At 39.1% G+C, this 26,760-nt stretch overlaps 1 protein-coding gene across 16 annotated transcripts in view; it reads left to right on the top strand.

Moving 5' to 3' along the window:
- Positions 1–26,760, top strand: part of DLG2 (discs large MAGUK scaffold protein 2) — a 1,549,658-nt gene that overhangs the window by 1,176,612 nt on the left and 346,286 nt on the right. For all 16 annotated transcript variants that reach the window (XM_059411961.1, XM_059411989.1, XM_059411997.1 and 13 more), the window contains one exon: positions 22,821–22,977. In XM_059411961.1, the coding sequence (XP_059267944.1) occupies positions 22,821–22,977 (157 nt within the window). The remainder of the gene's footprint in view (positions 1–22,820; positions 22,978–26,760) is intronic.

Below are 26,760 nucleotides of genomic sequence, written 5' to 3'. Positions count from 1 at the left end.
CTTTATTTAATCTCCCTGCTGATTTCCAGTCCTGGAAATGTTTACTCTACTGAAGCATGCTTTTGAAATGTCAGTCAGCAACCTTTATTGATTGATGGTTCACAGTTGGTAAAGGCTCCTGCTGGTTGCATGGAAGGTCTGCTCAGGGACAGTTGCGAAGGAGACAAGTGCCACCCATCCATTCATTCAATCAGTCATTGACTTGATTGAGTCACCTTTTACTCATTCTTTCATTCAACTAAGTATTTCCTGAATGCCCAGTATGTACCAGGCACTGTAGTGAGGCATTTAAGATAATCAAGAAGAAAACGGCCTGTTTCCTTTTCTTGAGGAGCAGAGAGTCTAGCGGGGCAGACACAACATTGAAAATTGCAATAATTCCACTCAACTTGTATCTTTGTGGTTTCAGAACAGAACAAGCAGCTGATTTGGGGAGAACAAGGAACCCTTGTTTGGATGTGGTTTCAGTAATTTTTATCAAGGGACTACCAAACCCAAAGGGAAAAGGTACTCTCTTCAGACTGAGGAAGTTCTATGCTCGTGTGGGCTGGTATCAAGAGTTGCAAATCTTTATTATAAGCTCAGGTCTATAAAAACCACACAGAAGTGTAGAAGGGAGCCATGCTTTTCACAGCCTACTCATTCTGCAAATGGGGAAATTCTGTAGTCAAGCATTAGTTATACACATTGATGGGAAATCGCATTTCAGTATCGATGTTGCATGGTATTTAAACGTGTAAACATTGCACCCCTGAAATGTTTACTTGTCCTCAATTTCCTCTCCTTTGTAAAGCAGCCTTGTGTCATTTTAAAAACATGACTTATGATTTATCTCTACTTTTATTTAAATACTGGCTCTTACTAGCTTTATCACCTTAAGCTGTTACTTAACTTGTCTGAACCTGTTTCTTTAACTTGTAGAGTAAAAATTAACAGCTCCTTCATGAGATTGTTTTTGGAGAATTTTTTTTTTTTTTTTTTTTTTTTTTAGTATGTAAACATCTTAGCACAGCTCTTATCAAGCCCTAGGTACTGACTAGGAGCTAATTCTCTCTTTTCTCTCCCTATATCCCATCTTCCCCTTTTCTTTCTGATGGGCTAGAACCTCTTCCCTCATACCAGGCATCAACTGCAAGAGTCTCCCTTTATTGTTCATTTAACAAACATTTCCTCCGCACCTGTCTTGTGCCATCGGGGAGATAGAGTCAGTAGTGTAGAAGATAGCACAGCACATGGCAGAAAAACAAAGGAAGAGAAGAGAGTTGGCCCTATTTAGAAAGAGACACCATAAGTCCTAACACCCTTCTACATACAGAGAAAAGAAGTTCTTTATGGCAGGCTTTCAGATGAGAAAGCCGATGAGAAAAGAACACTTTCAGGTAAAATGTCACCTCATCCCACCTCCTTATTTTGCATATGACAGGCTAAGTCCAGGGCCCATGCATGTGTGTATTAGCTCACATACACTCACACACAGCTGCTCTTTTCATGCACCTGAGTCTCCAGTGGTTTCCATTACATTCAGTGGGTTTGTAGCAACTAAAACATACCCCCAGGATCCTTTCTTGATTGCCTCTGTAACAGATCAGATCCCTGCCAGACAACTTAATGCTTGGAGTTGTCTCCTTGTTTGATGTCAAAGTTTCTCTCCTCTACTAGACTCAAAACTCCTAAGTTGCTTCTAGGTCCTATCCTATTTCATAATTAGGAAGCAGCCTCCCAGACACAGGCTATGTTTAACAAGCGATGATTTGTTGAATTTCCTTCTCATACTGTGACCTGAGGAATAGGGAATTCGTTCTCCCTGGGTGACTGATTTTTCTCTACTTCCAATCCTTATTTTACTAGAGGAGATAAGCCAACTGATCATATTCTTCTTCTCCCTGGGCAGCCGCAAAGGCTTCTGTAGACAGTCAGAGTATGATGCTGCCATGGCCACTTTTAGCTGGTCGATATTTAGACAAGAAACTTAACCTTTCCAGACCTTGGTTTTGTTATCTTCAAGTGAAGAAATTAAAACCTGACTTACAGGGACACCATAAGGGTTAAATAGTCTTAGCTCTTAATAAATGTCAGTTATTATAATTAAAAGCTTATGTCATTAACCAAAATATAAATTTGTATTATAAATTGTATTGTTCAGATGTGAAGAACACCAAGGCTGATGGTCGTGGTTTCACTCCCTCTTATCAGATTCTGTGTAATTTTTGGCATATTTAAGTGGGTTGAATGTGCTATAGTTTACAAAGCTAAAGGAGTGCCAGGTCACTATCCATCGGTCTGTCCCTCTAATTAGCTAAATAAACCCTGTAACAACACCTCTCACCCTTGGCAGGAGAGAACCATGACTGTCAAAAGTTGAACCTTTTGTGTTTGTGAGGAGTGGCCTTGGAGTAGACTCCAAGTTTTAATTTATTTGGGGACATCCTCAATTTGAGGGGAAAAGTTAATTTGAGAATTAAAGTTGTCAAATATCTAAAATATTGCCCTGCCCACCTGTACACTTTCCGTATGGGGAAATTATCTGAGTCCAGAGACAGGAGATTTTTCCAAGGCCACACCAAAGCCAATACCAGAATCGAGGCTTGTTTGTAATGTCCTGGCCACTTCTCTCTTTCCAGAGGAGAATAAGATGAACAGGAGCCTTCCTCTGGTTATTCTTTTCTCACTTTTTCTTGCCTTCTCAGTATTTATCCTTCATCTGAGACTTAGGTAAGGCACATTGAGCTTTCTAGAAATGTGTGACTTCAGTGCTGAGATGTGAGGATTGTGGCTTAAGTGACACATCCAAACACCCAGAAACCCAGATCAAATTGAGCTGTGATTACGGCATGTAGGGCTCGTGAGAGAAGCAAATCTGATATGCAACTGTTAACGCAGACATACCAGGACAAGGGAGATAGATTGACTCAGAGCTTGTTGTTGTCGTTGTTTGGGTTGTTTTTATAGGGCTTCTTTTGCCTGGAGAGAGAATGATTATTGGGAAATAGAAGTGCTTTATGGGAGAAATTGTGTGAAGAGATATGAAATATTAGAAGATTTTTGCCCTGTATGGTGCTGACCTTGTGACATACCCATGAAGCCATTTCTTTTTTTTTTTTTTTTAAGATTTTATTTATTTATCTGACAAAGAGAGAAAGTGAGAGAGAGAACACAACCAGGGGAAGTGATATGGAGAAAGCAGGCTTCCTGCCAAGCAGGGAGGCTGATGTGGGACTCCATCCCAGGACCCCGGGATCATGGCCTGAACCAAATGCGTGCGCTTAATGACCAAGCCACCCAGGCGCCCCTCCATTTCTTGTCTGACAGAATTTCTATCACATAACCTTCAGTATCACATCAGGCATGGCAAAAATTCTGGATTGGCCTTATGAAGAACAGAACTTACACTCTGCAGATCAATGCGTGGGGGGTTTTTTGTGGCCATCTTTACTCCTAGACCAAGTTCTCTCATCCCTTTGCTACCCCCCCCCCATTGTTTTCAGTTCCCAGTGTTACAATTTTGTTTTAGGTTTTTGTTTTTGTTTTTAATCAAAACAACCTCAAGATCACCTTACTTGCCCTGAGATATAGGTGTCTGCTACGTTTTTATTCCACAGTCATTTTCTGAGCATGTTCTCTGTGCCACGTACTTGACCAGGTATTGGGGACACACGAACAGATGAAAGGGAGTTCATATTTGTTAGACACTTCCTAAATGTCAGACACTAACTCACAAAGTGAATATTGACACTTGGGAATCTCAGAGTCAAGCGGAAAAAGCAAGCATACAATAAGTTATTATCATTATAGAAGACTATCACTTTTCTTACTGACTGGATAATTGCCAGTTTGTTCTTCTGAGCTACCACTAGAGTGGAAACTCCTGGGAGCAGAAACTGTCTCCTTTATGGTTATGATCCTAACCCCATTGGGGCTCCCCTGGAATATAGTGGACTCTCAACAGATAATTGTTAAATGGATACAGAGATAAAGTATAATAGTTAGGACAGTCTGTCTATGAGTCCAATGCAGTGCAGTTCTCTAGGAGCTAGTGTTAGAGCTGAGGAAAGCAGAGGTTTAAAGCCATGAAGAAAGAGATGGAGCTCCCCAAGCATACAAAAGAAAGAGCTAGAGAGCTATAGGCAGAGAGGACTGTACATACATACCAAAGGAGGAAAGGAGTCAGGTGTCTGAGGGAAAGCCAGTAATGCAAAGAAAATCAAAGAGTGATTGAAATTTAGAGCATTTTTGAAAGTGGCCAAGAGGTGAGGCTACAAATGTTTGTTCAAGGAAGAAAATGTTGATGGTTCTTTTAAAATCAATTTGTGTTAATGTCATTGTCCACATTTGGCTTTCAGATTTCACCATGGCTACAGGAACTAGTTAGTCAATGACTTTAAGAATGTCATACTAAGATGGTTTTGAACCAATCTCTACTCAAGTGCAGGTGTCTAGGAAGAAATAGGTTGGTAAAAGAAATGAAATTTCTCAGTTGGAAAAGCCAGATGTAAAAGCAATGATTTTCCATTTCTTTTCCTGATGAGGAAAAACAACAACAACAACAAAATAAAAGGAATCAGAAAATCCATCAGGACTCAACTCATTGTTATATAAAGCTTTCTCTGGAATTAGCAGAAAACAGAACTTGAAGCAGGAAAAAGCTACAGGGACATTTGTACAAGCCAACATTCACAAGAGAAGAGAAGAACTGAATGTTTCTTTTAAGAGAAGATTTTTTTAAAAGATTTTATTTATTTGAGATGGATAGAGAGAGAAAGAAAGAGCACAAGCCAGGGGAGTAGCAGAGGGAGAAAGAGAAGCAAACTCCCTGCTGAGCAGGGAGCCCGATGTAGACCTGGATCCCAGGACCCTGGGACCAGGATCTGAGCTGAAGTCAGTTGCTTAACCGACTGAGCCACCCAGGTACCCCAAGAGAAGAGTTTTTAAAGGTCCAGCTACAGCTAATGGTTAGTGAGGTGTTTATATTTCCTTACATATTTGTTTTGAAAATAAACTTCACTAGTATTTAATGATGCTCATGTTCATGGTTTTGCCTGTTTTTTCTATGTAATTCTTACATAGATGCCTTAAGTATGGGGAAATTTGATATTCTGTTAATGGGGTTTATGGGAAGACTTGTCATTTGAATATCCAGGTCACTGCCCAGGCACCTGCTGATAGCTACCCTTTGCTAACATTACTAGCATTTTACTTCAGGTCACAGCAGTCCTGAGGGTTGGATCAGCCTCACCGACACCCTTGTCTTGCTCAACAGGTTGTGTTCATACCAGTCTGCATTTTGATTCATGGAGTTCCTAGCAGCATGTAATAGCTTCATAGAGCCATCATAAAAACAGCACAACTGAGTTGATTAAGACAACAGAAATTTATTGTTTCTCAATTCCGGAAGCTGCAAGTCTGAAGTCATGGTGTTGGCAAAGCTGTGCTTCCTCTAGAACCTCTAGGGGAATCCTCCCTTGGCTCTTTCCTAGCTTCTCATGGTTTTCTGGCCATGGTGGTTGTTCCTTGGTTTATAGCTCACTCATAACTCCTGTCCCTGCTTCCATCTTTACATGGTATTCTCCCTGTGTGTCTCTCTTTATCAGAAGACCAGTCAGCCTGGAGAAATGGCCGACCCTATTCCAGTATGACTTCGTCTTAACTAATACCTCTGCAACCACTTTATTTCCAAGTAGTGTCGCATTCTGAGGTACTAACAGGACTTTAACATCTTTTGGGGGAAGGGAACATAATTCAGCTCATAACATAGAGTGTAAACCTCTCAAGGACAGAGACTGTGTCTTTGGTAGTTTTGTGGCTCCAAGGCCCAGCTAATATCTGGCCCACTGCTGTATAAATAAATATATTTATTTTTAAATAAATGAAGGGATGTGCAAATACTCTACTCTCCTGCAAACTGGGAATTGAGTTTCTGTTTGCCCATCCAAGAGCATCTTCCTGATCTGGCCTCTGCCTCCACTGCAGCCCTGCTAGAACCCAGTGTTCCAGTCAAGCGAAAACACTTGCTTTTCTCCACACACTACGTATTATCTCGCTTCTTTCACATATACTTTTCCTTATGACTCCTACTACCCCCAACTCTGTGTCATATCAGGGCTCTCTGCCTGTTATAAACTTACCCCAATTGTTTGCAGTGGAACAAATGATACTATAATTAGTTGTTCTTATATATTTCCCTGTCCCACCAAAATGAGAGCTCCATGAAGTCAGGAACTGAATTATGTTCATAATTATATTCCCAGTACCACGCACAAGACCAGGAGTGGATTTACCTTGAAATTCTAGGGTTCTTCAAATGCATGGGCCACTTCAATCCCCTGTACCTCGTGCCAGGCACTCTACTGGGTACTGGGGACACAAATGCCACAGAAAAGGGAACTCATATTTATTAAGTACTTTTTAGATATCAGACAGTAGCACTTTGGGTGACTAAGAAACTTAAGAAGTGGAATTTATACATGTAATATTACATTCTTTCTTTAAAGATGGGCCCCCAAATTGTAAACCCTTAAGACCACATTAAACCTGTGTCTGCCCCTGCATAGAACCTATCATGTTGAGCAATGTAATTCTAGTTATATTTTCATATGTAACTTAAATGTAATCTCCTTCATCAAATGCCCCCTGGTTCTGATCCAGAAATTATTTATCTCCAGACCCTCATAGGACCTTTTATATAACTCTTATTAATTATTATTTTATATAGTTTTGTATATTTTGTTTAGTTTTATTTATTCTTTTAATAATGCAAAAACTGAGGCTCATCAAGATAAAATAAATTGGTAGGTCTTTTAAGCTAATAAATGGAGATCCGTGTTTCAAATTTAAGTGTGTGTCTGGGCACCTGGGTGGCTCAGTCAGTTAAGCATCTGCCTTTGGTTCAGGTCTTGATCCCAGGATCCTGGGATTGAGTCCAGTATCAGACACCCTGCTCAGTGGGGAATCTACTCCTCCTGCTTGTGCTCTCACTCTCTCTTTTCCTCTGTCAGTCAAATACATAAATAAATAAAATCCTTTTTTAAATTAAATATGTATCTGGGTACCTGGGTGGCTCAGTGGATTGAGCCTCTACCTTTGGTTTGGGTCGTGATCTCAGGGTCCTGGGATCGAGCCCCATATCAGGCTCTCTGCTCGGCATGGAGCCTGCTTCCCCCTCTCTCTCTGCCTGCCTCTCTGCCTACTTGTGGTCTCTCTTTCTTTCTGTCAAATAAATAAATAAAATATTTAAGAAAAAAATAAATTAAACTAAGTATATATCTGAAGCCAAGGTTAAACTTTTAATCACTGCAGAGGAATAAATCATTCTTTAAGAGGTTAAATAAGATATATTTCCTGTGCTTAAAGAATCCTCACTTTGTGAAGGAGTTGGATATACATTTTTTTAAATTATGAATACTGTAATGCTCCCAAAACAAAATGTTCTGGGAACAACCTCAAGTGATTGGTAACTGTGCCTGAGAGAGTTGCTGAAGCCATTCAGTTAAGGATGAGTATTGCAAACAAAGGAAGAACACATGAAAAATACAAAAGATCACAGCTGTCAGAAGCACACAGGAAGTTCTGTATGATAGGAGAGCAGGAGCTATAAGGAATGTGTTGAGTTGAGGCTGAAAGTGTCCATGGAGCCCAAATCATGAAGGCCTTATATGTCATGCAAAAGAATATAAGGAAGACTTTATCTTTCAGGTAGTAGAGAAGCAAGGGGAGCTTTAAAGAAGATGGATGAAATTATTATATGTATTATTATTATATTTATATTTATATATATGCATATATATATATTTTAATTACCCTGAGAACAATCTAAAGGAGAAAGGGCAGGGGTGAGAAATTACTAGGCAGAGCCTGATTGGGAATTCCTGGCTGGTCTGAGTGTGAGAATCCAGAGACCTGAACCAAAGCAATAATGCAAGGATGGCTTGAGAGGCATTTGTTGCTAGACCTGAAGTGCTAGATGAGCAGTAAAGAGATGGGACAGACAGTGTTAACCGAGATAAGGAATAAAAAAGAAGAAAAAGTCTGAGGAAAATAATGAATTCATTTTTAGTTAAATAAGTCGGGAATACAGGAGACTGTGGTCTGGGCTGAAGATATGGATTAGTGAATCATAAATAAGGGGATGGATAAGACCACCCATTTATTAATTTGTTTAACAAATATTGAGGCCCTAATATGTTCCAGGCACTATGCTAGGTGGTAGAGGCAAAGGTTTTATTGCTCTGGTAGTGATTACATTCCAGTGGGAAATAGGCAACAAGCAACTTCACTGTAAGATAAACATCATGAGGAAGACATACAGAAGGCTAAGAAAGAAAGTAAGAGTGGGTGGAGTGGTCAGATCATACCTCTTAAACAGAGACCTGAAGGAAGAAAAAGGTTGCTCTGCGGGGAAAAGCTAGAGGAAAAGAGTTAAGGAAGGCTGCCAAAGATGCTGTTTTTGAAAATGCTGTCTATGAACAGCAAATAATTAAGAGGAGCCCTTGGAGGAGATTAGAGAGTAATGGAGAGGTAAGAGATTAAAAAAAAAAAAAAAAAGCTTAGTTCTCTTGGACTAGGGAATGAGATTCTAGAACTGTGCTGTCCACTATAATAGCCACTAGTCACATGTAGCTATTTAAATATAAATTTCTTAGAATAAAATGAAGTGAAAAATTAAGTTTCTCTGTCTTAAAAGCCACATTTCAAGTGCCTAAAAACACATGTGGCCAGAGGCTACCATATTGGCCAACAAAACAAGGAACATTTCCTTATCATCAAAAATTCCATTGACAGGTCTTATCTAGAGTACTTATATAGTGTCAAAAGCTGAAGACAGGTCAAGTTGGAGAAGACCTTAAAGTACAGCCATTTCTGTCCTCTCTACTCTCTTCAAGGTGACTACTAAATATATATTAAACAATCAAATAGAATTTTGGTTTTAGAAGTGGGAAACTCCCATTTCCGATTTTCTTTAAGCAAATCCAGGTAATGCTAGAATTCGAGGGAATCACAGCAATTCTGATTTGCCATCCTCATCACTCACTCTCTCATAGAATATAGGAACTATTGTTCTGGGGCCCATGGGTGGCTCAGTTGGTTAAACATCCTACTCTTGATTTTAGCTGAGGTCATGATTTCAGGGTCATGAGATTGAGCCCTGTGTTGGGCTCCATGCTGGGGGTGGAACCTGCTTGAGATTCTTTCTCTCCCTCTTCCTGTCCTTCTGCCCCTCCCCACTCATGTGCTTGCTCACCTTCTCTCAAGAAAGAAAGAAAGAAAGCAAGAGAGAGGAAGGAAGGAATGAATGAACAAACTGTTATTCAGGAAGGTGGTTTTTCAAGGACAACCAGGAGTTAATGTTGGAATCAGGACTGGGAAACAAGTTTCAGGCTAAAACTTTTCTACAATAATCTGGATGTATCCAAATTAGAATTGAGAGAAGACCTATAAAACTTGAACTTGAAGAATTTTATTTTAATTAATCCAAGCCATTTTCCCCATATCATACTAATTGAAGAAGGTTTGGGCATTTAGTTATTAATTGGAATTTCATAATACCATAGAGCTCTAGCTCAAAAGATAATTTAAAAAATGTTTCATAAAAAATCCCTTGCCTTTAGGAAGAATATTCAGGATCCCCCACTCCTACCAATCCTATTATCAAATTAGTTTTGCTTATACTCTGGCTTTTATAATGTTTTCAAACAATATTCTACCAGTCATGAAAGCTTGAGGACAAATGATATATCTATTAAAAAAAAAAAAAAAAACCCAGTTCAGTGGTTAAAGTTTGTTTTTAATTTAATGACATTGTTAAAATGATTGCTTTTATAATTCCTTTTATAATTAATTGCTCTTGTGGGGAGGGCACCTGAGTGGCTCAGTTAGTTGGGTGTCCAACTCTTAGTTTAGGCTTGGGTCATGATCTTGGTCATAATATCAAGCCCCTTTTCGGGCTCCATGCTCAATGAAGAGTCTGCTTTGCTCTCTCTCCCCCCTCGCCCTCTACGCCTTCCCCTGCTCACACTTTCTCTCTTTCTCTTTCTCTCTAATAAATAAGTCTTTAAAAAAATAAAGTAAAAATGTCGGGTGCCTGGGTGGTTAAACATGGGACTCTTGATCTCAGCTGAGGTCTTGATCTCAGGGTCATGAGTTCAAACCCTATGTTGGGGTCCACCCTGGGCATGAAAAAAAATTCAAAATGCAACAGGAAGCAGAAACAAATACCTGCCATTATGAATAGTATGTATAACTTGATGGGGAAGTTTTCAGACAAAATATTATGAAATAAATCAAGAGGGATAATCTGTTTTCTTTTGCTTTGGAGATGAGATGATCCTTAGAAGATATGATTGTGAAAAGTGAGAACATATGTGAGAGCAAAATTTAATTGCTTCCTTATCTTTCTGAGAAATTTAGACAAAAGCAAATTGAGATGAAACATGGTTATTAGATTATCATATGTGATATATGAATAAGCAAAAACTCTATTTCAAAATCAAGTTAATCAAGATTAGGTTGATACTAATCTATAGTTGATTTAGATACTAATCTATAGTTGAATGTTACATGCAATCTCAGATGTGTAACTAATTCCAAGATTTTCTGCAGAGAGAAGCACTCAGCTTTACAAAGGCTGCAGACTAGAAGTAGTCAGTTCAATCCAAGGCCATGGTCACAGTCTCAACCAAAGCTCCCCACCCTTTGCAGCAGGGATGTCTTTAGAGACCTTAAGAATGTTTAATTAAGTCCCTTACAGGCTAACCTGGGAGGTTGTAGAAATAGCACCACATGACAAGAATACTTTTAGTTACAGAGTCTCCCCTTGGTGAGGAAACATTCAATACGTTCACATTATCCAAGTGCAGAGTGTGAATTCCTTAGTGTGGCATTCATGTTCCTTTCCAACCTGTTCCCGTCTTCTCATTTTCTTTGACACAGACCCTACTCTCCATGCAAGCTGTGATACTCCCTGTTCTCCAAACACATCTTTCATTTGCTCCCCTCTGGCCCTGGGCTCCTGCCATCTACTGAAACACCATCTGCTTTCCTTTCCATCTCACTAATTTCTACCCATCCATCAAAGCCTAGCTCAGATTCTGTCTTCTCCATGACTTCATCTTTCTTCTTTAATGCTAGAGATTTCTCATTATCCACAGTAGTCATTTGGTACTTAATATATATATAGCTTGCATTTGTTGATCTATTATTTTTAGGTGTGACTATTTGTTTTCCAGAGGTGGTAACTCAGAGGAAAAGTAGGTGAGGTGAGTTAGCATTTACTGAACACTTGCTAGGTGATCCTAGGACTTTATCTCTTATTTCAGCTTTGCTATCTTATTTATATCTTACTTCACTATGCCAAAAAATAGATATTACGATTTACAGCTAAAAAAAACACCAAAATATTAAAAAATTCCAACAAGTTTATCTGGCTATTAATTGATATGACTCATTCCAACCTAGATCTATCTAGGTCCAATGCCCATAGTCTTTCCTCGTATCACAGAATGCTATACTATCCCCATCTAATAGAGTTCTCTTTATCTCACAAAATACCAACCATGGTATATTTAGTATACACTCAGTGTCTTTATGGCGACTATACGGCCTATAGCATAAAGTCTAGAGCACAGATCTTCCCCTGTAATGTGAGATTTCTTGTATGTTATCTTCACATCATATCCTCAGAATAGCAGTTCAACAAAACCCCTTTATCTTTGTGTATCTATATGATGTCCAACAATCTGCTTGGCTGCTTAATTGACAAGTTAATTATCTGAAGGTGAAGCATACATTATGCTTAGTCTCCTTAGTCTTCTAAGGAGATAGATCATTTAGATAGAAGACATTGGTCATAATCAATCAGCAGCTTTAAAGTCTTCTGTGGTTGACCTCCACTCCACACCTTTGCTCTACTCCCTCTTCATGCATTTACCAATATACATCTTTTCATCCTGCTGAAAAGTCTCTTTTATCTCCTATCCCTCTCCTTTTTCTTAATATTGCTCATATGAATATAGTTACATTTGTAGAGAAATAAGAGAGGGCACAGGAATCCTAGCTGGCAATTTATTCATGATATCAGAGAATAATAGTCCCTTATTGGATTATCATACTACTGGATCTGGGCCTTCAGTCTACATGCTCTGGAACTTTTTGTCATTGTATTCAGAGGTGATCAAGTTTATGTGGCATTATTCCAAGTTACTAATGTGCAAGAGGAAATACATCTGCTCAAGATACTAGAATGTGCTAATTAGCACATTTACTTCCATTAGGAAAAACACTATAAGAAACCATATTTTATGAGCATGTGATTTGGCGAGCCGGTCTTCTGAAAGATGGAAATCAGCTAGCCAGATGACCCTGATGATTAGTGTCATTGAGCTAGGATGGCCACATGAACCCATCTTGTGGATTACCCCAACCCATCAGCATATTCATATATATCAGTGAGCTAGAGCTGGAGATTGCCTCTAGTGCAGAATACCGGAGATATATTGCCCACGTCTTGTCCCCTAGCACCCAGGTAGATTTTTTTTCTCTCTTCTCCTACTTTATTCAGTTTTATGAATTCTACTCATATATGACTTTTTCCACATTGAGTCATGCTTTGATTAGTTCTCTGGGTTCTTTCTTCTTGCTTTGAGCTACGGTTAGGTCAGTTTTGTGAATTCTATTCCTACAGTATAACTTCTTCCACATTCAGACATGCCTTGATTAGTACCCCAGGCCCTCTCTTCTTGCTTTGAGCCAAAATCAGGTCAGCTGTGTATCCTTGACAACCTTGAGGTGATCTGCTTTTGTGCTTTATCCTTTTGTTTAGGGTATAGTGTCCTGATTTTGTCCTGGAGTCTCTTATCTACACCCCACCTCGGGGTCCACGCAATCCTATTCTCCATGCTACCATCAACTTCGGGCTCTGGAAAACTAGCTCTTTGGGAACCTGTCCAAGCTCTTCAGCCTGCTGCTAGTCTTACTATTTGCTTCCTCCTCTTGTATTCCCACTCCATTTTGGCCTCTGAGGATTTCTCTTACCTACTTGCCATTTTAGTCATTTAAAGATATTTTATAAGTATCCTACTCAGAATTACTTTGCTTCCTTATAACGAGGTGGGTTTTCAAGAAGCTGAATCTGACAAATGACTGGAAGTAGAATCTCAATGTACATTTTTCTCTAAAACTTTTCTGTCTTATAAATGCTTTCAGCTCATTGTCCTATCTGAATTTTACCACTTTCCCCTAGGGCAAGTGTTATTATCTGCCAAGTTATGACCCTAGCAAGGAACCTGCTCCACAGAGGGCATGTCTGTGCTCCCACAAATCCCTAGATGGGTGGTACTAAAATTCATTTCTCCCAATGCCTTCCTCATTCTTTCTTTATTCTTGGAATATATTTTGTGTGCGTGTCTCTTACAGGCTCAACCTCTACTATTTCCCCAAATCACAAAAATTGATAAACCATGGTCTTTATCCTTCAGAACCATACAGATGTACAATACAGATAGATAAACAAAATAATTTTAGAACAGTAAGGTCAACAGCAGCGGGATGATCAATGAAAGGACAGTGTGGTTCCAAAAAAGGAGAGGTGGCCAGTGTATCTAGAGGAGAGGGTGGATAAGGTATCAGAGAGAAAGAGATAGCACCTGGCTTCTTCCTGAAGGCCAGTAGAAGTTCACACTCTGAGGATAGCAAAAAGAAGGCATCTTTTTCTAGCCAAAAGAACACCTTAGCCAAAGATGGTGAGACAGGGAACAACCTGGTGTGAAGAGCTGTGGTTGGCAACTTTGTGTAGCTGGAACATTCACTAACAGTAAAGTTAGGGATCGGGGAGGTAGGTGGTCAAATGATGGGGGACTTGGAGTGCCATGCTCGGAAGCTTAGACTTTATCCTGAGGGCATACAGATCCCTGCAAGGCTTTTGAGCAAGAGGGTAGCATGGTCATATTTGTAATTTAGAAGGATGACTGGAAATATTTTCATAGCTTACTTCTCACTATGCCATACCTGGATGTTTGGGACTTAACTGAAGTGATTCACAGATGTCAGAAGTTCAGAGCTCAAGGAACTTCCCACTAATGTCACAAGAAAGCCTTTAGGTTTAAGTAGTCCCTTCCTTTTGTGAATCCTAAGCCCTCTTAAATTATTTGGTTTAAGGAGAAAAAAAAATAGCCCATAGCACCCTGCTCCCCTCTCCTGAAAACATCCTTGCTGGTTTCGAGCATCCTCTGAGACTCGACCTAAACAAGATTATGCTGCTGCTGATCTCCCACAGCTGGGAGAAAGTCAGGCTGGCATCTATCCATAAATTCATGAATAAATTCATGTGGTATATTTCAACTAGGTGATGATAAAAGGATGAAATCTTTTTAGAAGCAGATCAGTTGTTCTTTCTCTTGGCTACGTTAGCTTATTGCACATGTGTTGACCTAGCACGTGTCCCTCCCTGGTCTTCTCTGTGTTTACACAGGCTTCCTCACATCCCAGGCTCCTTAATCTCTGTATCACAGTGCCTGACACTGGTCTTCTCTGTGTTTACACAGGCTTCCTCACATCTCAGGCTCCTTAATCTCTGTATCACAGTGCCTGACACAAAGTAGGTACTCTGTAGATGTTTGTTTGTTGAAAGATTGGGTGGATAATTAAGTACATATTTTTAAGTGAATAGATCAGTTTAAAAAAAAAATTGATACTGTGAGTCGACAGACTTTATCTTCTATAGTCTCCACACCTAAAATCTAAAATGAAAACTGAAATTGGGAGATAGCACCTACTCTGTAGCACAGTTTGGGTACAAAAAGCAAATGGCATGGTCCCTGACCTCAAGTTAAACAGCTCTAGCTGGAGAGGTGACAAGCAAACCAACCCAGTATAATAAATGTTACAATAGATGCATGGAAAGAATGCTAGAGGAGGCTGAGGAGAGCACTGGGAATGACTTCCAGAAGATCATGATCCCCAAGCTCAATCCTGAATGAGGAATCAGAGTTAGAATTTTGTTACCCTGACCATCTATAATGATGCAGAATAATGAGTATTAATGGGTGCCTAGGCCATCTGAATTCTGGATGGAGAATGACATAGTAAGTTAGAGTCCAAATCTCTTCAGTATAAAAAGTATTGCAGTTCTTTATATATTGGTAGTGTGCTCTCATTTATTCATTCATCAGGTATTTATTGAGCACTCACCTAGGATTATTGGAGACGCCTAGAAATATAAACCATGACACCATATCTTCAAGAGATTACAATCTCTCTGGAAGCCACAGTGCCTTCACACATGAAACAGTTCATGGACATGCAGGGCATTATATTTACAGACCAGGAGTCATTGGCATAGGCAGTAAACATGAAGAACTGAGAGCTGAGGCTGAAAATGAAGCAGGCAGTCTTTGAACACATCTACTATAAAAGGGGAAAAAATGAGACAGCAAACAAACTAAAAGAAAAAATATTCCAGAATGAGAGAACTTAAAAAGAGAAGGGCAGAAGTGGAGTTATAGAGAATTACCATGAGCCGAGTACCATAGGGAGCACCACTGAGGAGACAGACCTGAAACAGACATGGAATGTGCCATCAAACTGTGAACAGTGCAGAGTCATTGGTAGCCCATAGCTGGGATACAACAGAAACATGTTTGGTTTGACCGGCACTACTTCTAAATTATTTTTTAATCATCATCAACATAAAAATTCTGGAAATTTGCATCAAAATCTGGATTCTTCACCTATATTTACAAATTAGAGAATCTGGAAGTACTAGTCAGTGTTTCTGCTTGAAGCAATTGTCCAGAGTTGAGTAGAAATAGCCCTTTAGATGGAATGTATTCCCCATTTTGCTATAATCCCTACTCAGCCTGCCACATCCATTTGTGTTACCTGTCCTATCCCTGTGGACTTTAGATTTTACCATCTCTAGAAAAAAGGAGAGGCATTTATATAAATAACTATAATATGAAATAGAGGGTAATGAGGAGTCTGAAGCATCATGGGAGTTCATTCATTTGTCCATCTGTCCATCCGTCCCTCCATCCATCCATCCATCCATCCTGTAACTATTTCCTGAGCCCCTACTACTTGTCAGGCATCTTGCTACTGCTAAGGTCGCACTTACTGGTACCTAGGCTCCTGTGGTTCACAGTCTATTGAAGGAGAAGGATACATTAGCAATCACTACATAGCGTGATAAATGCCATGGTAGAGTTCTATGTGGTTTAGATGAGGATTCACTCTTGATGTTGCCCATTCTGATTTTGGACAGATGTATAATGATATCTATCCATCCTTACAGTATTCTCCAGAGTAGTTTCATTACCCTAAAATCCCCTGTATTCCACCTTTTATGCCCTTCTCCACATAAACCCTGACAACACCGATCTTTGTATCATCTACATAGTTTCAGCTTTTCCAGAATGTCATATAGTGGGGAATCATGCAGTACGTAGCCTTTCCAGACTGGCTTCTTTCACTTAGCAATATGTATTTCCTCCATGTCTTTTCATGGCTGGATACCTCCTTTGTTTTCAGTACTGAATAAAATCCCATGGTCTGGATGTACTACATTACCTATTCACCTCCTGAAGCGCATGATGTGTCAATTCACGTTCATCAATTTTAACAAATGTACCACTCTGGTGGGGGATTTTGATAGGGAGTAGATTCATGTGTGGAAGCAAGAGGTTTATGAAAAAATTCTGCACTTTCTTCTCATTTTGCTGTGAACATAAAACTGCTCTTGGGGTGCCTGGGTGGCTCAGTGGGTTAAAGCCTCTGCCTTCAGCTCAGGTCATGAGCCCAGTGTCCTGGGATCTAGCCCCGCATCGGGCTCTCTGCTTGGCAGAGAGCCTGCTTCCCTCTCTCTCTGCCTCCCTCTCTGCCTGCTTGTGATCCCTCTCTCTCTGTCAAAAAAATAAATAAAATCTTAAAAAAAAAAAAAAGAAAGAAAACTGCTCTTAAAAACTTGTCTTAGAAGGGGGGGCAGTCTGGATGACTCAGTGGGTTGAGTGTCCAACTCTTGATCTCAGCTCAGGTCTGGATCTCAGGGTCGTGAGTTCAAGCCACATTTTGGGCTCCATGCTGGTTGTGGACCTACATAAAAAGAGAGAGAGAGAGGGAAAGAGACTGGTTCTGGGTGTTTAGTGGCTTTGCAAACATAAGCTATGTGTCTAAAGCTCAATAGCTTAGACAAGTTGACTTATGTAAGCATCAGTGTAGTAGAACTTATAATTCTCCACAATGTTTTAATCCCCTAGCAGAAAAAAAGGACATGAAAACATTTTTTAAATCTATAGTTTAATGTAGTGAGTTATTAGTATAAGAATTTTAAATTTAAAAAAAAGAAAGAAATTTAAAGTAGGGGTGCCTGGCTTGCTCAGTCAGAAGAGAGTAAGACCCTTGATATCAGGGTCATGAGTTTTAGCCTCACATTGGGTATAGAGATTGCTAAAAATAAATAAATAAAACTTTAAAAAGAAAAAAAGGCTTAAATTAGAAAAAGTACATGATTTGAAGTGTGCTTAGGGTATTTTATTTTCCCATCATCTATAGAATTATTTGTCATTTTCCCCCATTATGAAAAATAAGCACAAAAAAGTATCATAATTCATTATGATATGAAAAATTCTATTTTGGGGGTACCTGGGTGGTTCTGTCATTAAAAATTCTATTTTTAAAAAGGTATTTAATCTTATAAGTTGACACAATTCCAAATAATTTGATTTAAAAGACTTGTCCAGGTAAAATAAATAAGATCTACTGTCACTCAAGAATTATGTGTGTTATGTTCAGGGATCACTAACAAAATTCCCCCAGATGGTAATGGGGAGAGATGTTTCATAATGACCTTTTAAAGCTATATTTTTTCCTGCAGAGAGTCACTTCGCATATTAAACATGTAAGGGTAATCCCTTCTTTCAAAGCAATCATGTTCTCTACCATTATACTATTAAAATACTAGGCTCTCTCCACGAAGCTTTTGTGTTTTCTTTTCATTTTTGATAAAGCCACGGGTACAAAAAATATTTTAATTTCCTCTTTGCAAGAAGTGTAAATGTGGTGCAATGTACAGCTTTTTTGTCTGAGAACCTTGAGGGAAAGGTGAGAGAGTGGCAAACTGGAGAAAGAATGCACCATCTAGAGAGGGACATATTTAGCCAACTGTTGCTGTAAGACAAGGTTAAGAGTTCGTGTTCATAGAATGTCTGATTTTTCATATAAAGTTATAAATATGCATTTCATGCACATTTTCCCAATTTTAAAAATGGACAAATTCAAAAAATTGTAAACACTAGATCAGATTAAGCCTTTAGCTTTCTGATTTGCAGTCTCTGGAATATATCTTAGTCTAGACTCTGGGATTTTATGTCAGAAAATCTATGTCTTAATCCTGCCTTTGCTACTTATTAAACTTAGTAAAAACTTGGATAAAGCAATGTCATTTCACTAATCACAAAAGTCATAGTAATTTGTTCACTAGGCTTATTTTTCTCAAGATATTGTTATAAAAGTTTTCTAAGCATAAAAATTTAAAGATTTTTTAAATGAAAACTTAATGCATTTGCCATCTAGATTGCACTTTTAACATATTACTACACATGTTCTATAAAACTCCTATCCATCTATCCAGTCATCAGTCTGCCTTCCCTTTGGGCTTAGTTTCAAAAGAGTTGCAGACATCTCTGTGCATCCTTCATTGGATTGTCTTGAGGAATAAATGGTGCAAAAAAGGCAACAAGCACATCTGGCACATAGATAAGCATTAGAATTGTAATAGCCCCTTCCCTCCATGTGTGGTTACTATGTGTAGATTGAAAGTCACTGGACCTAATAAGCACATGTGTTTTAGAATGAGGGAAGAGGGATACTTCTACAATAACTTTTTCATCAAAATCCTGCTAGCCCCTACCTTTGAAATGTATTCAGAACCTGGACTTCTGGTTGTAACCAAAATAGTAATTCTCCTTATTAATACACACACACACACACTCTTTACACATGGTAAACCTGGGAAGACTATACAAATTGGGAATAAGACTGGCTCAGAGAGGAATGACACTGTGGTGAGTTCCATGAACTTCTAGCCCCACTTAGAGACAAGGAGGCAGAACAAAATAGTTTAAGACAGTGCTAGTCAGCACCCTATTTTCACTTGCTCATTGGTATAAGTGGACCCATAGGGAGCTAAGCTTCTACCCCTACTGAGTGACAGTGAGGTAGAGTGAGTAGAATACTGGTTAGTACCCCACTTTCCTCCCTGGTGTCCCTAAGAACAAGTAGGGAGCTAAATATCCATCTTACTTGGAAATGTAGACTATACCTGAACTGATCCACAACCTGTAAAAAACTACAGTTAAGTAGGATAGAGCATTTTACACTCTAACACCCAAATGTCCTGTGTATAATAAAATAAAATCACTTCTCATACCAGGAAGAGCTCAGCTTGAATGATGAAAGATAACCAACAGGTACCAACAGTGAGATAACACAGGTGTTAGAATTATTTGACAAGAATTTGAAAGTACTCCTCATGCTTCATAAGTGATTACACATACACATAAGTAAATGGGAAAAGAAATGAAAGTCTCAGCAAAGGAAAAGAGGATACAAAGTAGAACCAAATGGAATATTAAAGCTCAAAAATACAAAAACCAAGGTAAAGAGCTCATTGAGTGGGCTCAGGAACAGAATAAATAGGACAGAAGAAAGAATCACTGAATGTGAAAATAAACAGAAATTACTGTCTGGACAGAGAGTCAAGACTGACTGGAAATGTCCCCACTGCCTACCACTTCCTCCAATACCAGCCTCAGCCAAGCTACTATTTTGCCTGCATATAGCCATTAGACACATAACTGATACCACTTTTTCAAATTTTGTTCCTTGGATCTTTTTTATACCAAAGTAACTATTTAAAAACATAAATTACGTCCAGTAATCTTCTTTTACATGGCTCCCCATTTTGTTAGAGTAAAAAATCAATTTAGAATGATGTACAAGACCCTGCAGGATTTGTCCCCTGTCGTCTCTTTGCCTGTGGTAGGCAAAAGTCTAAGATGGCCCCATGATTTCTAGCCCATGATGTGACTCCCACAGTTAAATGATCTTACATGGAAAAAGAATTTGCAGGGTGCCTGGGTGGCTCAGTGGGTTAAGCCGCTGCCTTCGGCTCAGGTCATGATCTCAGAGTCCTGGGATCGAGTCCCAAGTCGGGCTCTCTGCTCAGCAGGGAGCCTGCTTCCTCCTCTCTCTCTCTCTCTCTCTCTCTCTCTCTCTGCCTGCCTCTCTGCCTACTTGTGATGTCTCTCTGTCAAATAAATAAAATAAAAAATCTTTTAAAAAAAATTGCAAATGCACTTATGGTTACTAATCACTTGATCTTAAGGGAGGGAGATTATCTGAGTGGGCCTAACCAAATCACAAAAACCATAGAAAAGCTGAAAGTTAGATCTAGCTAGTTGTGGAAGAGGAAGCCACAGAAATTCCAAATGAGAAAAGGATTCAGTGTGTCATTACCAGCTTGAAGATAGAGGTTGCCACGTAGCAAGGAATGTGAGTAGCCTCTAGAACCTGAGAGAAACCCCCAACTGAAGCCAGCAAGGAAACAGGGAGCTCAGTCTTCGTGGTGGTTAATTCTGTATGTCATCTTGACAGGGCATCCAGATATTGAGTTAAATGGGGCACGGATGTTTGTTTTGAGTATAAATTTTCTGAGTACTTGGAACAATTCCTGGTATAGTAGTGCTTACGAAGTATTTGTAGAATAAAATAAATTAACTCTATGTCAAGTTGCCTCAGACTTAAATCATTACGTTGTAATATTTATGGTCCAAGGTGTATATGCATTTTACTTCCTTCCTCAAAACTAGGCTAAACACATTGCTTTGTACATGGGAATGTGATAACAAATAATAGACTATATGTAGTCATTAGTAGAAAAATATATTGGCTGGCAGGGCGCCTGGGTCACTCTGTTAGTTAGGTGGCTGCCTTCAGCTCAGGTCATGATCCCAGGGTCATGGGATCAACCCCCACATGCGGCTCCTTGCTCAGCAGGGAGCCTGCTTCTCCCTCTCCCTCTGCCTGCCTACCTGCCACTCCCCCTGCTTGTGCTCTCTTTCACTATTCCTCTCTCTGTCAAATAAATAAAATCTTTTTTAAAAATATATTGGATGGCTCTGCCATTCTTACATCATTAAGTACAGGAAAGTATAAGAGAAACTTCAATGACTGACACTGGGGTACTTGTGAGAGGTGGGTAGGTGATATGAAAGGTTTACAGAACACATTTCTAAAACTACTTAAGAAAACAGAACCAGGGGGCTCCTGGGTGGCTCATTCATTAAGCATCTGCCTTCAACAGCCTAGAATCGAGCCCCCCTTCAGCTCCCCTGGGCTTGTGTTCCCTCTCTTACTATCTCTCTCTGTCATAAATAAAATCTTTAAAAAAAAAAAAGAAAAAGAAAAAGAAAAGGAAACTGGATGACTTCTAAGATCCCTTGAAATGCTATATTCCATAGTTATCTAGCCTCCACTCAAGTAACTCATGGCTCAACATTTGATTATCTTTTTATTGATGACCCTGAAATGTGCATTTGTAGTCCTCTTTGTGGATCCATATTCCTAACATTTTGTCTCTGACAACTTCCAAACATCACATGGATGACACACCATTACCCAGAATGGAGCATGTCAATCAAGGTCATACTCATCCTAATGATCCTGGATTCCATTTCCCCCTCCTTTTGCCATTTAGATATTTTTCCCTCTCTCCTCTACGACCTGAGTCAGTCTCTGGACCCGGTTTTCCTTTCATATTTCCTCTCTCATATTGCCCTTCGTTTTCATTAACACTGCTGTCACCCTTGTTCACGCTCTCACTTCCTCAAGTCGAGATTATTTAACCAACATCCTAACTGATTTTCCTACCTCGCATCATATCCACACTCTCCCTCCAGCAATCCTACAATGTTATTAATGTTATTATGTTATATTATGTTATAATGTTATTAATGTTAATGCTATTAATGTTCCTGAAATGGATTTAAATATTCTCAATGCCTCAAAATCTTCCAGTGAGTTTCCACTACTACAGGGTGAATTTTAATTAACAGTCAAACAAATCTGTAAGGTATTTCCTGATCTGGCCTATTTAGTCTAGTCTCTTGTCCCCCAAATTCTCTTCCCTTTTTGGACACATTCATCCTACTGAGCACTACTGTGGGTGCTCAGTAGAAGAGCAAGTGGGTGGGAGAGTGAAATGGGTGAAGATGGTTGAAAGACACAACCTTCTAGTTTTAAAAGAAGTAAGTCCTGGAGACATGGTATTCAACATGGTGCGTTATACTGCATTCTATGTTTGACTGTTGCTGAGAGTAGATCTTAAAGGTTCTCATCACAAGAAAAAAAAATGTAACTAAATGTGGAGGAGGATGTTAACTAGACTCATTCTGATGATCATTTCACAATATATACAGATACTGACCTTACCTTGTACAGTGGAAGTTAAATAACGTTCTATGTCAATTACATCTCAATTTAAAAAGATACAAGAACAGGTGTTTGAAACATAGAAAAAGTGGAAGTAAGGACAGTTTAAGAAAATGTTTTAAAATTAAGGAATGACTTAACATGGTATTGTGGCGTTTGTTATAGTGAGAAACTCACTATATATCTGCCCTGATATTAGCATTTTTCTTGGAGTGCCGGTGAATCTTATTTTGGGAAGCCATTTCATCGGTGGTGAATTGTTGGTATCATATATCTCAATGACAGTAAAAGCACCCTGAATCCTGAGTGGATCCCACTGGAGCTCTCTTTTCTCCTTGTTTCTTCAGGGAGCCCCGCAAGGTAGTCCTGCACAAAGGCTCCACTGGCCTGGGCTTCAACATCGTGGGCGGGGAAGACGGAGAAGGTATTTTTGTATCCTTCATTCTGGCTGGTGGACCAGCAGACCTGAGTGGGGAACTCCAGAGAGGAGACCAGATCTTATCCGTGAGTATTTCTTCTTAATCTTCATTCCTCTGTGTCTGACACCATTTAAGGTGAAAAAAATCACTTTCAATTAGGACTCCAGACGCACCTTCATTAAAAAGAGAAAATGGAGGAGATCATTATGGCTTCCAGCACCTGTTGCGGTTTACGTGGTGTTGAAGTGCTTGATGCTTGTTACTCACTTCCCTCAGGTACAGGTAAAAGTGCTAATGTTTTCATGCAGATGTTCTGAGACATATTTGCATCCAACAGAACATTGAGAACCATGCCTTTTTAAGGTATTATTTATTTTTAAAGCATATTTTTTTCCCCAAATCCATGACTCTACTCTAAAAACAGCACCTTTATAAGCATGTATTTTGTTGCATGTAACTATATAAGCAAATACATAAAATAGGCAGTTGGATGCCACTGGTAAGTGGTAGCAGCCACACCACTTACCGAAATGCAAGAATTACCAGCAACAAGCTATGAGCACTTATTGTTAACCAAACATTTTATACAAGTCATTTTATTTAAAAAATATATTAATTAAATTATCTTATCTTATCTCCTATAATTTTTTATTCTCACAATCACCCTGAAAGTACCCCACGTTTGGATGAAGAAAATGGGGTTCAGAGAGGTTAAGTCAGTGACTACCTAACTAGAGAGAGTAAAAACTTGGATTTAAATAATCGGGTTTTTTTTTTTCCTAAGGTTTTATTTTTAAGGAATCTCTGCATCCAACATGGGGCTCACACTTACAACGTTGAGCTGAAGAGTCATGTGCTATACTGACTGAGCCGGCCAGGCACCCCTAAGCATTCCGTTTTAATGCCGACCACACCTGCCCACTCTTTTCCCTCCTTGCTTCCTCACTCCTTCCTCCCTTCCGCCTGTCTTCCCTCCTCCGTTCTTCTCCTTTCTTTGATTGGAATCTTTATTGCCTGCTTCTTTCCACCAGATCAAGCTTTCTTTCTGGTATGAACTCTGTGACAGGTAGTTAAAAACATACTGACATTTTGGCAATCACGCAAATAATGAGAAATAATCTAAGGAGCCTTGTTCTTACGGCTGAGTTTATGGTTCATAACTCAATGGAACACTTACTTTGTGGTTTTCATTGTTTTAGAAAAACTTGTCTTTGTTTTATAGCTATGATTTATAACTAGAATTTTCCAAGGGACCTTATCTGTGTTAGCCATCATGCCATACCCACCTTTCCCTCACACACACACACCATACCTGTGTAATAGAGTCAGTTGACCTGAGCAAAGTGTCCAGTGGTCTGAATGGATAGCTTTGTCTTACATATTCCGGTAGTTCTCCCATACATTAAGTCTTCTGCTTAGTGCTTAGCTAGCAGATGTCTGGATGAGAGAAATTGGGTCAGGTCCCATGATAGGACCTTGTTCTGTCATCCAAGAGCTGAATGTCACCCCCTTGACTACTCCCCTCTGCATCCTTCTTCTACACTTAAATGATATATATCTTCCTGGACTTATAATGGGGTTATATCTTGATAAGCCCATTGTAAGCTAAAAATATTATAGTCAAAAATGCATTTAGTAAACATGTTCAGAACACTTCAACTAGCCTGCTTTGGAGAAAAATCACCTAAAACAAAGCCTATTTTATAATATTTTATAAGTGTCGACTATCTCATATAATTTGAATACTATACTAAAAATGAAAACAGAATGATCATTTAGGTGCAGAATGGTTGTGACTGTATCAGTTGTTTACCTTGGTGATGGTGGGGCTAAGTGGGACTTGCCACTCACTGCCCAGTATCACAAGGGTGTGTACACTGCATTGCTAACCTGGGAAAGAAGCAAAATTCACAATTCGAGGTACAGTTTTTAGTGAACACATGTCGCTTTTGTACCATCATCAGAGTTGAAAATTTATAAAGTCAAGTTGTTTGCTAACTCCAGGACCATCTGCACAAAATATAACTTGCTTTTATTGACATGTCTTTCTTTTCTAAGTGGCAAAATCTCCCTGAAAGCAGGTTCTCCATCTTACATGGTTTTGTATCCTTGACATTTAAATCATAGTGGCTGGCACATAGCAGTCTCCCTAACAATGTCTATCGAATGAAAAGGTGTTGAACAAATGTGGTGATGCTTTACAGAGTCACTGTAGCCTCACAGATGGATTCTGTACAATTCTAAGCAGAGCATACTTACATAGTGTCATCATTCTGGCTTAAAATCCTTAGCCTGGGGACCACACTGTTACTTTGCCATAGTCAGCATTCACACTGGCACAGCACTTCCCGCACACAAAGCACTTTCACGTGCAATAATTCTAGGGGTCTTCAAAGAAATTCTAAGTGTCAGGAACTAAGTTATTATTACTCTCACTTTCTTACATGAGGAAAAAGGGATTCAGAAAGGCCCAATGATTTGTCCAAAGCTCCACAAGCTACTAACTATGATGTTAGACTGAAAATTCAAGTCTCCTGACCCCAAATCAGTGTTCTTTCTCTTTACAGCACAATCTCTTTTCAAAACCTGTCAGCGGTCTCATTCCACATTTTCTTATCTCACAGCACTGCTCTGTGTGCTCACTCAGGAACGCACAGAACTATAAAGGACTAGTACTTCCAGGTTACTTTTGAGTCAGTCACTGTTATAACGAATTTAATCTTATAACCTCCCTAGGCCCTGTTATGCTCATTTTTAAAGTAAGCTCTATACCCAACGTGGGGCTTGAACTCACAATCCCCAGATCAAGCATTACTCACTCGACTGACTGAGCCAGCCAACCACCCCCCCATTATGTTTGTTTTAAAGGTAAAGACACTGAGTCACAGAGATGACATTAGACTCTGTTTAAATGAGAAATCCATAGGTTTTATTTGTTTTAACTTCCAGACATGTGGTAGAAAAAAGGATGAGCTAGTAATCTTATGACTCAACAAAGAAAATTCGCAAGTGTTTCAGTTTTCAAAAGTAGATGTATCCATTTAAATACTGCCAGAACCACATATTAAAAGAAAGCAACCAGTCAGATGACTTAATAGTCTTGCTGGAGATTACAATCCATAGAATATTACAATAGTCTCTGATATTCAGATATCATATCCTTTCTTATGTATAACATTTACAAAGACAATTCAATGATAAAAATATTACCTGCTTTTCACAATTGAAAAAGAAGAGGGAACATTTTTTTAGTTTGCAAAAAGTTATTTGAACTGTGGCTTAAAATTGGCTAGTTTCAAGTCTCGGTTTTGGAATTTCATGGGTTAAAGTGAAAGAAAAGAATAAACAGGCTCGAAAAGCTCAAACATTACAATATGGAAGGAAAACAGCAGAACAAAATTATTAACAATGGCATATGGAGGATCTGATATTTTACATCTACAGCTTATCCTGGATATACAAGGACAAGCTATACCTTCCTGGAAAACACAAGACCAAAAACTCTAAATAGCAGTCAAAAGTTAAACACAGATTCTATTGCTAGATCTTATAAGATTATTTTGTAAATAATGTATGGTAACGGTAATGCAATTAAGTTCAGAAAACAGAACTAGAATGCCCAGGGAGAAGCTCTAGGGAGTAGGTCTCTGTCCTCAGTTGGTCTTCATCGGGAAGGGAGTTGAATAAGAGGTAATTAACCTTCTAATCAGGGGCAGAATGTCCATGCCTGCATTCCAGAATTACTCTCCTACACAGACTATACAGACTTTAGATATAATTTACTTTATTAATGACTTAGTATGTGACAGACTTTGTGCTAGGATTAGAGATTTCAAAGAATGAGCTAAATATCCTGTCCTTAAAATAT

Source organism: Mustela nigripes, chromosome 1 (assembly GCF_022355385.1).
Source record: "Mustela nigripes isolate SB6536 chromosome 1, MUSNIG.SB6536, whole genome shotgun sequence".
NCBI classification, from domain to species: domain Eukaryota; kingdom Metazoa; phylum Chordata; class Mammalia; order Carnivora; family Mustelidae; genus Mustela; species Mustela nigripes.
This window is presented reverse-complemented; position numbering and strand designations above follow the sequence as displayed.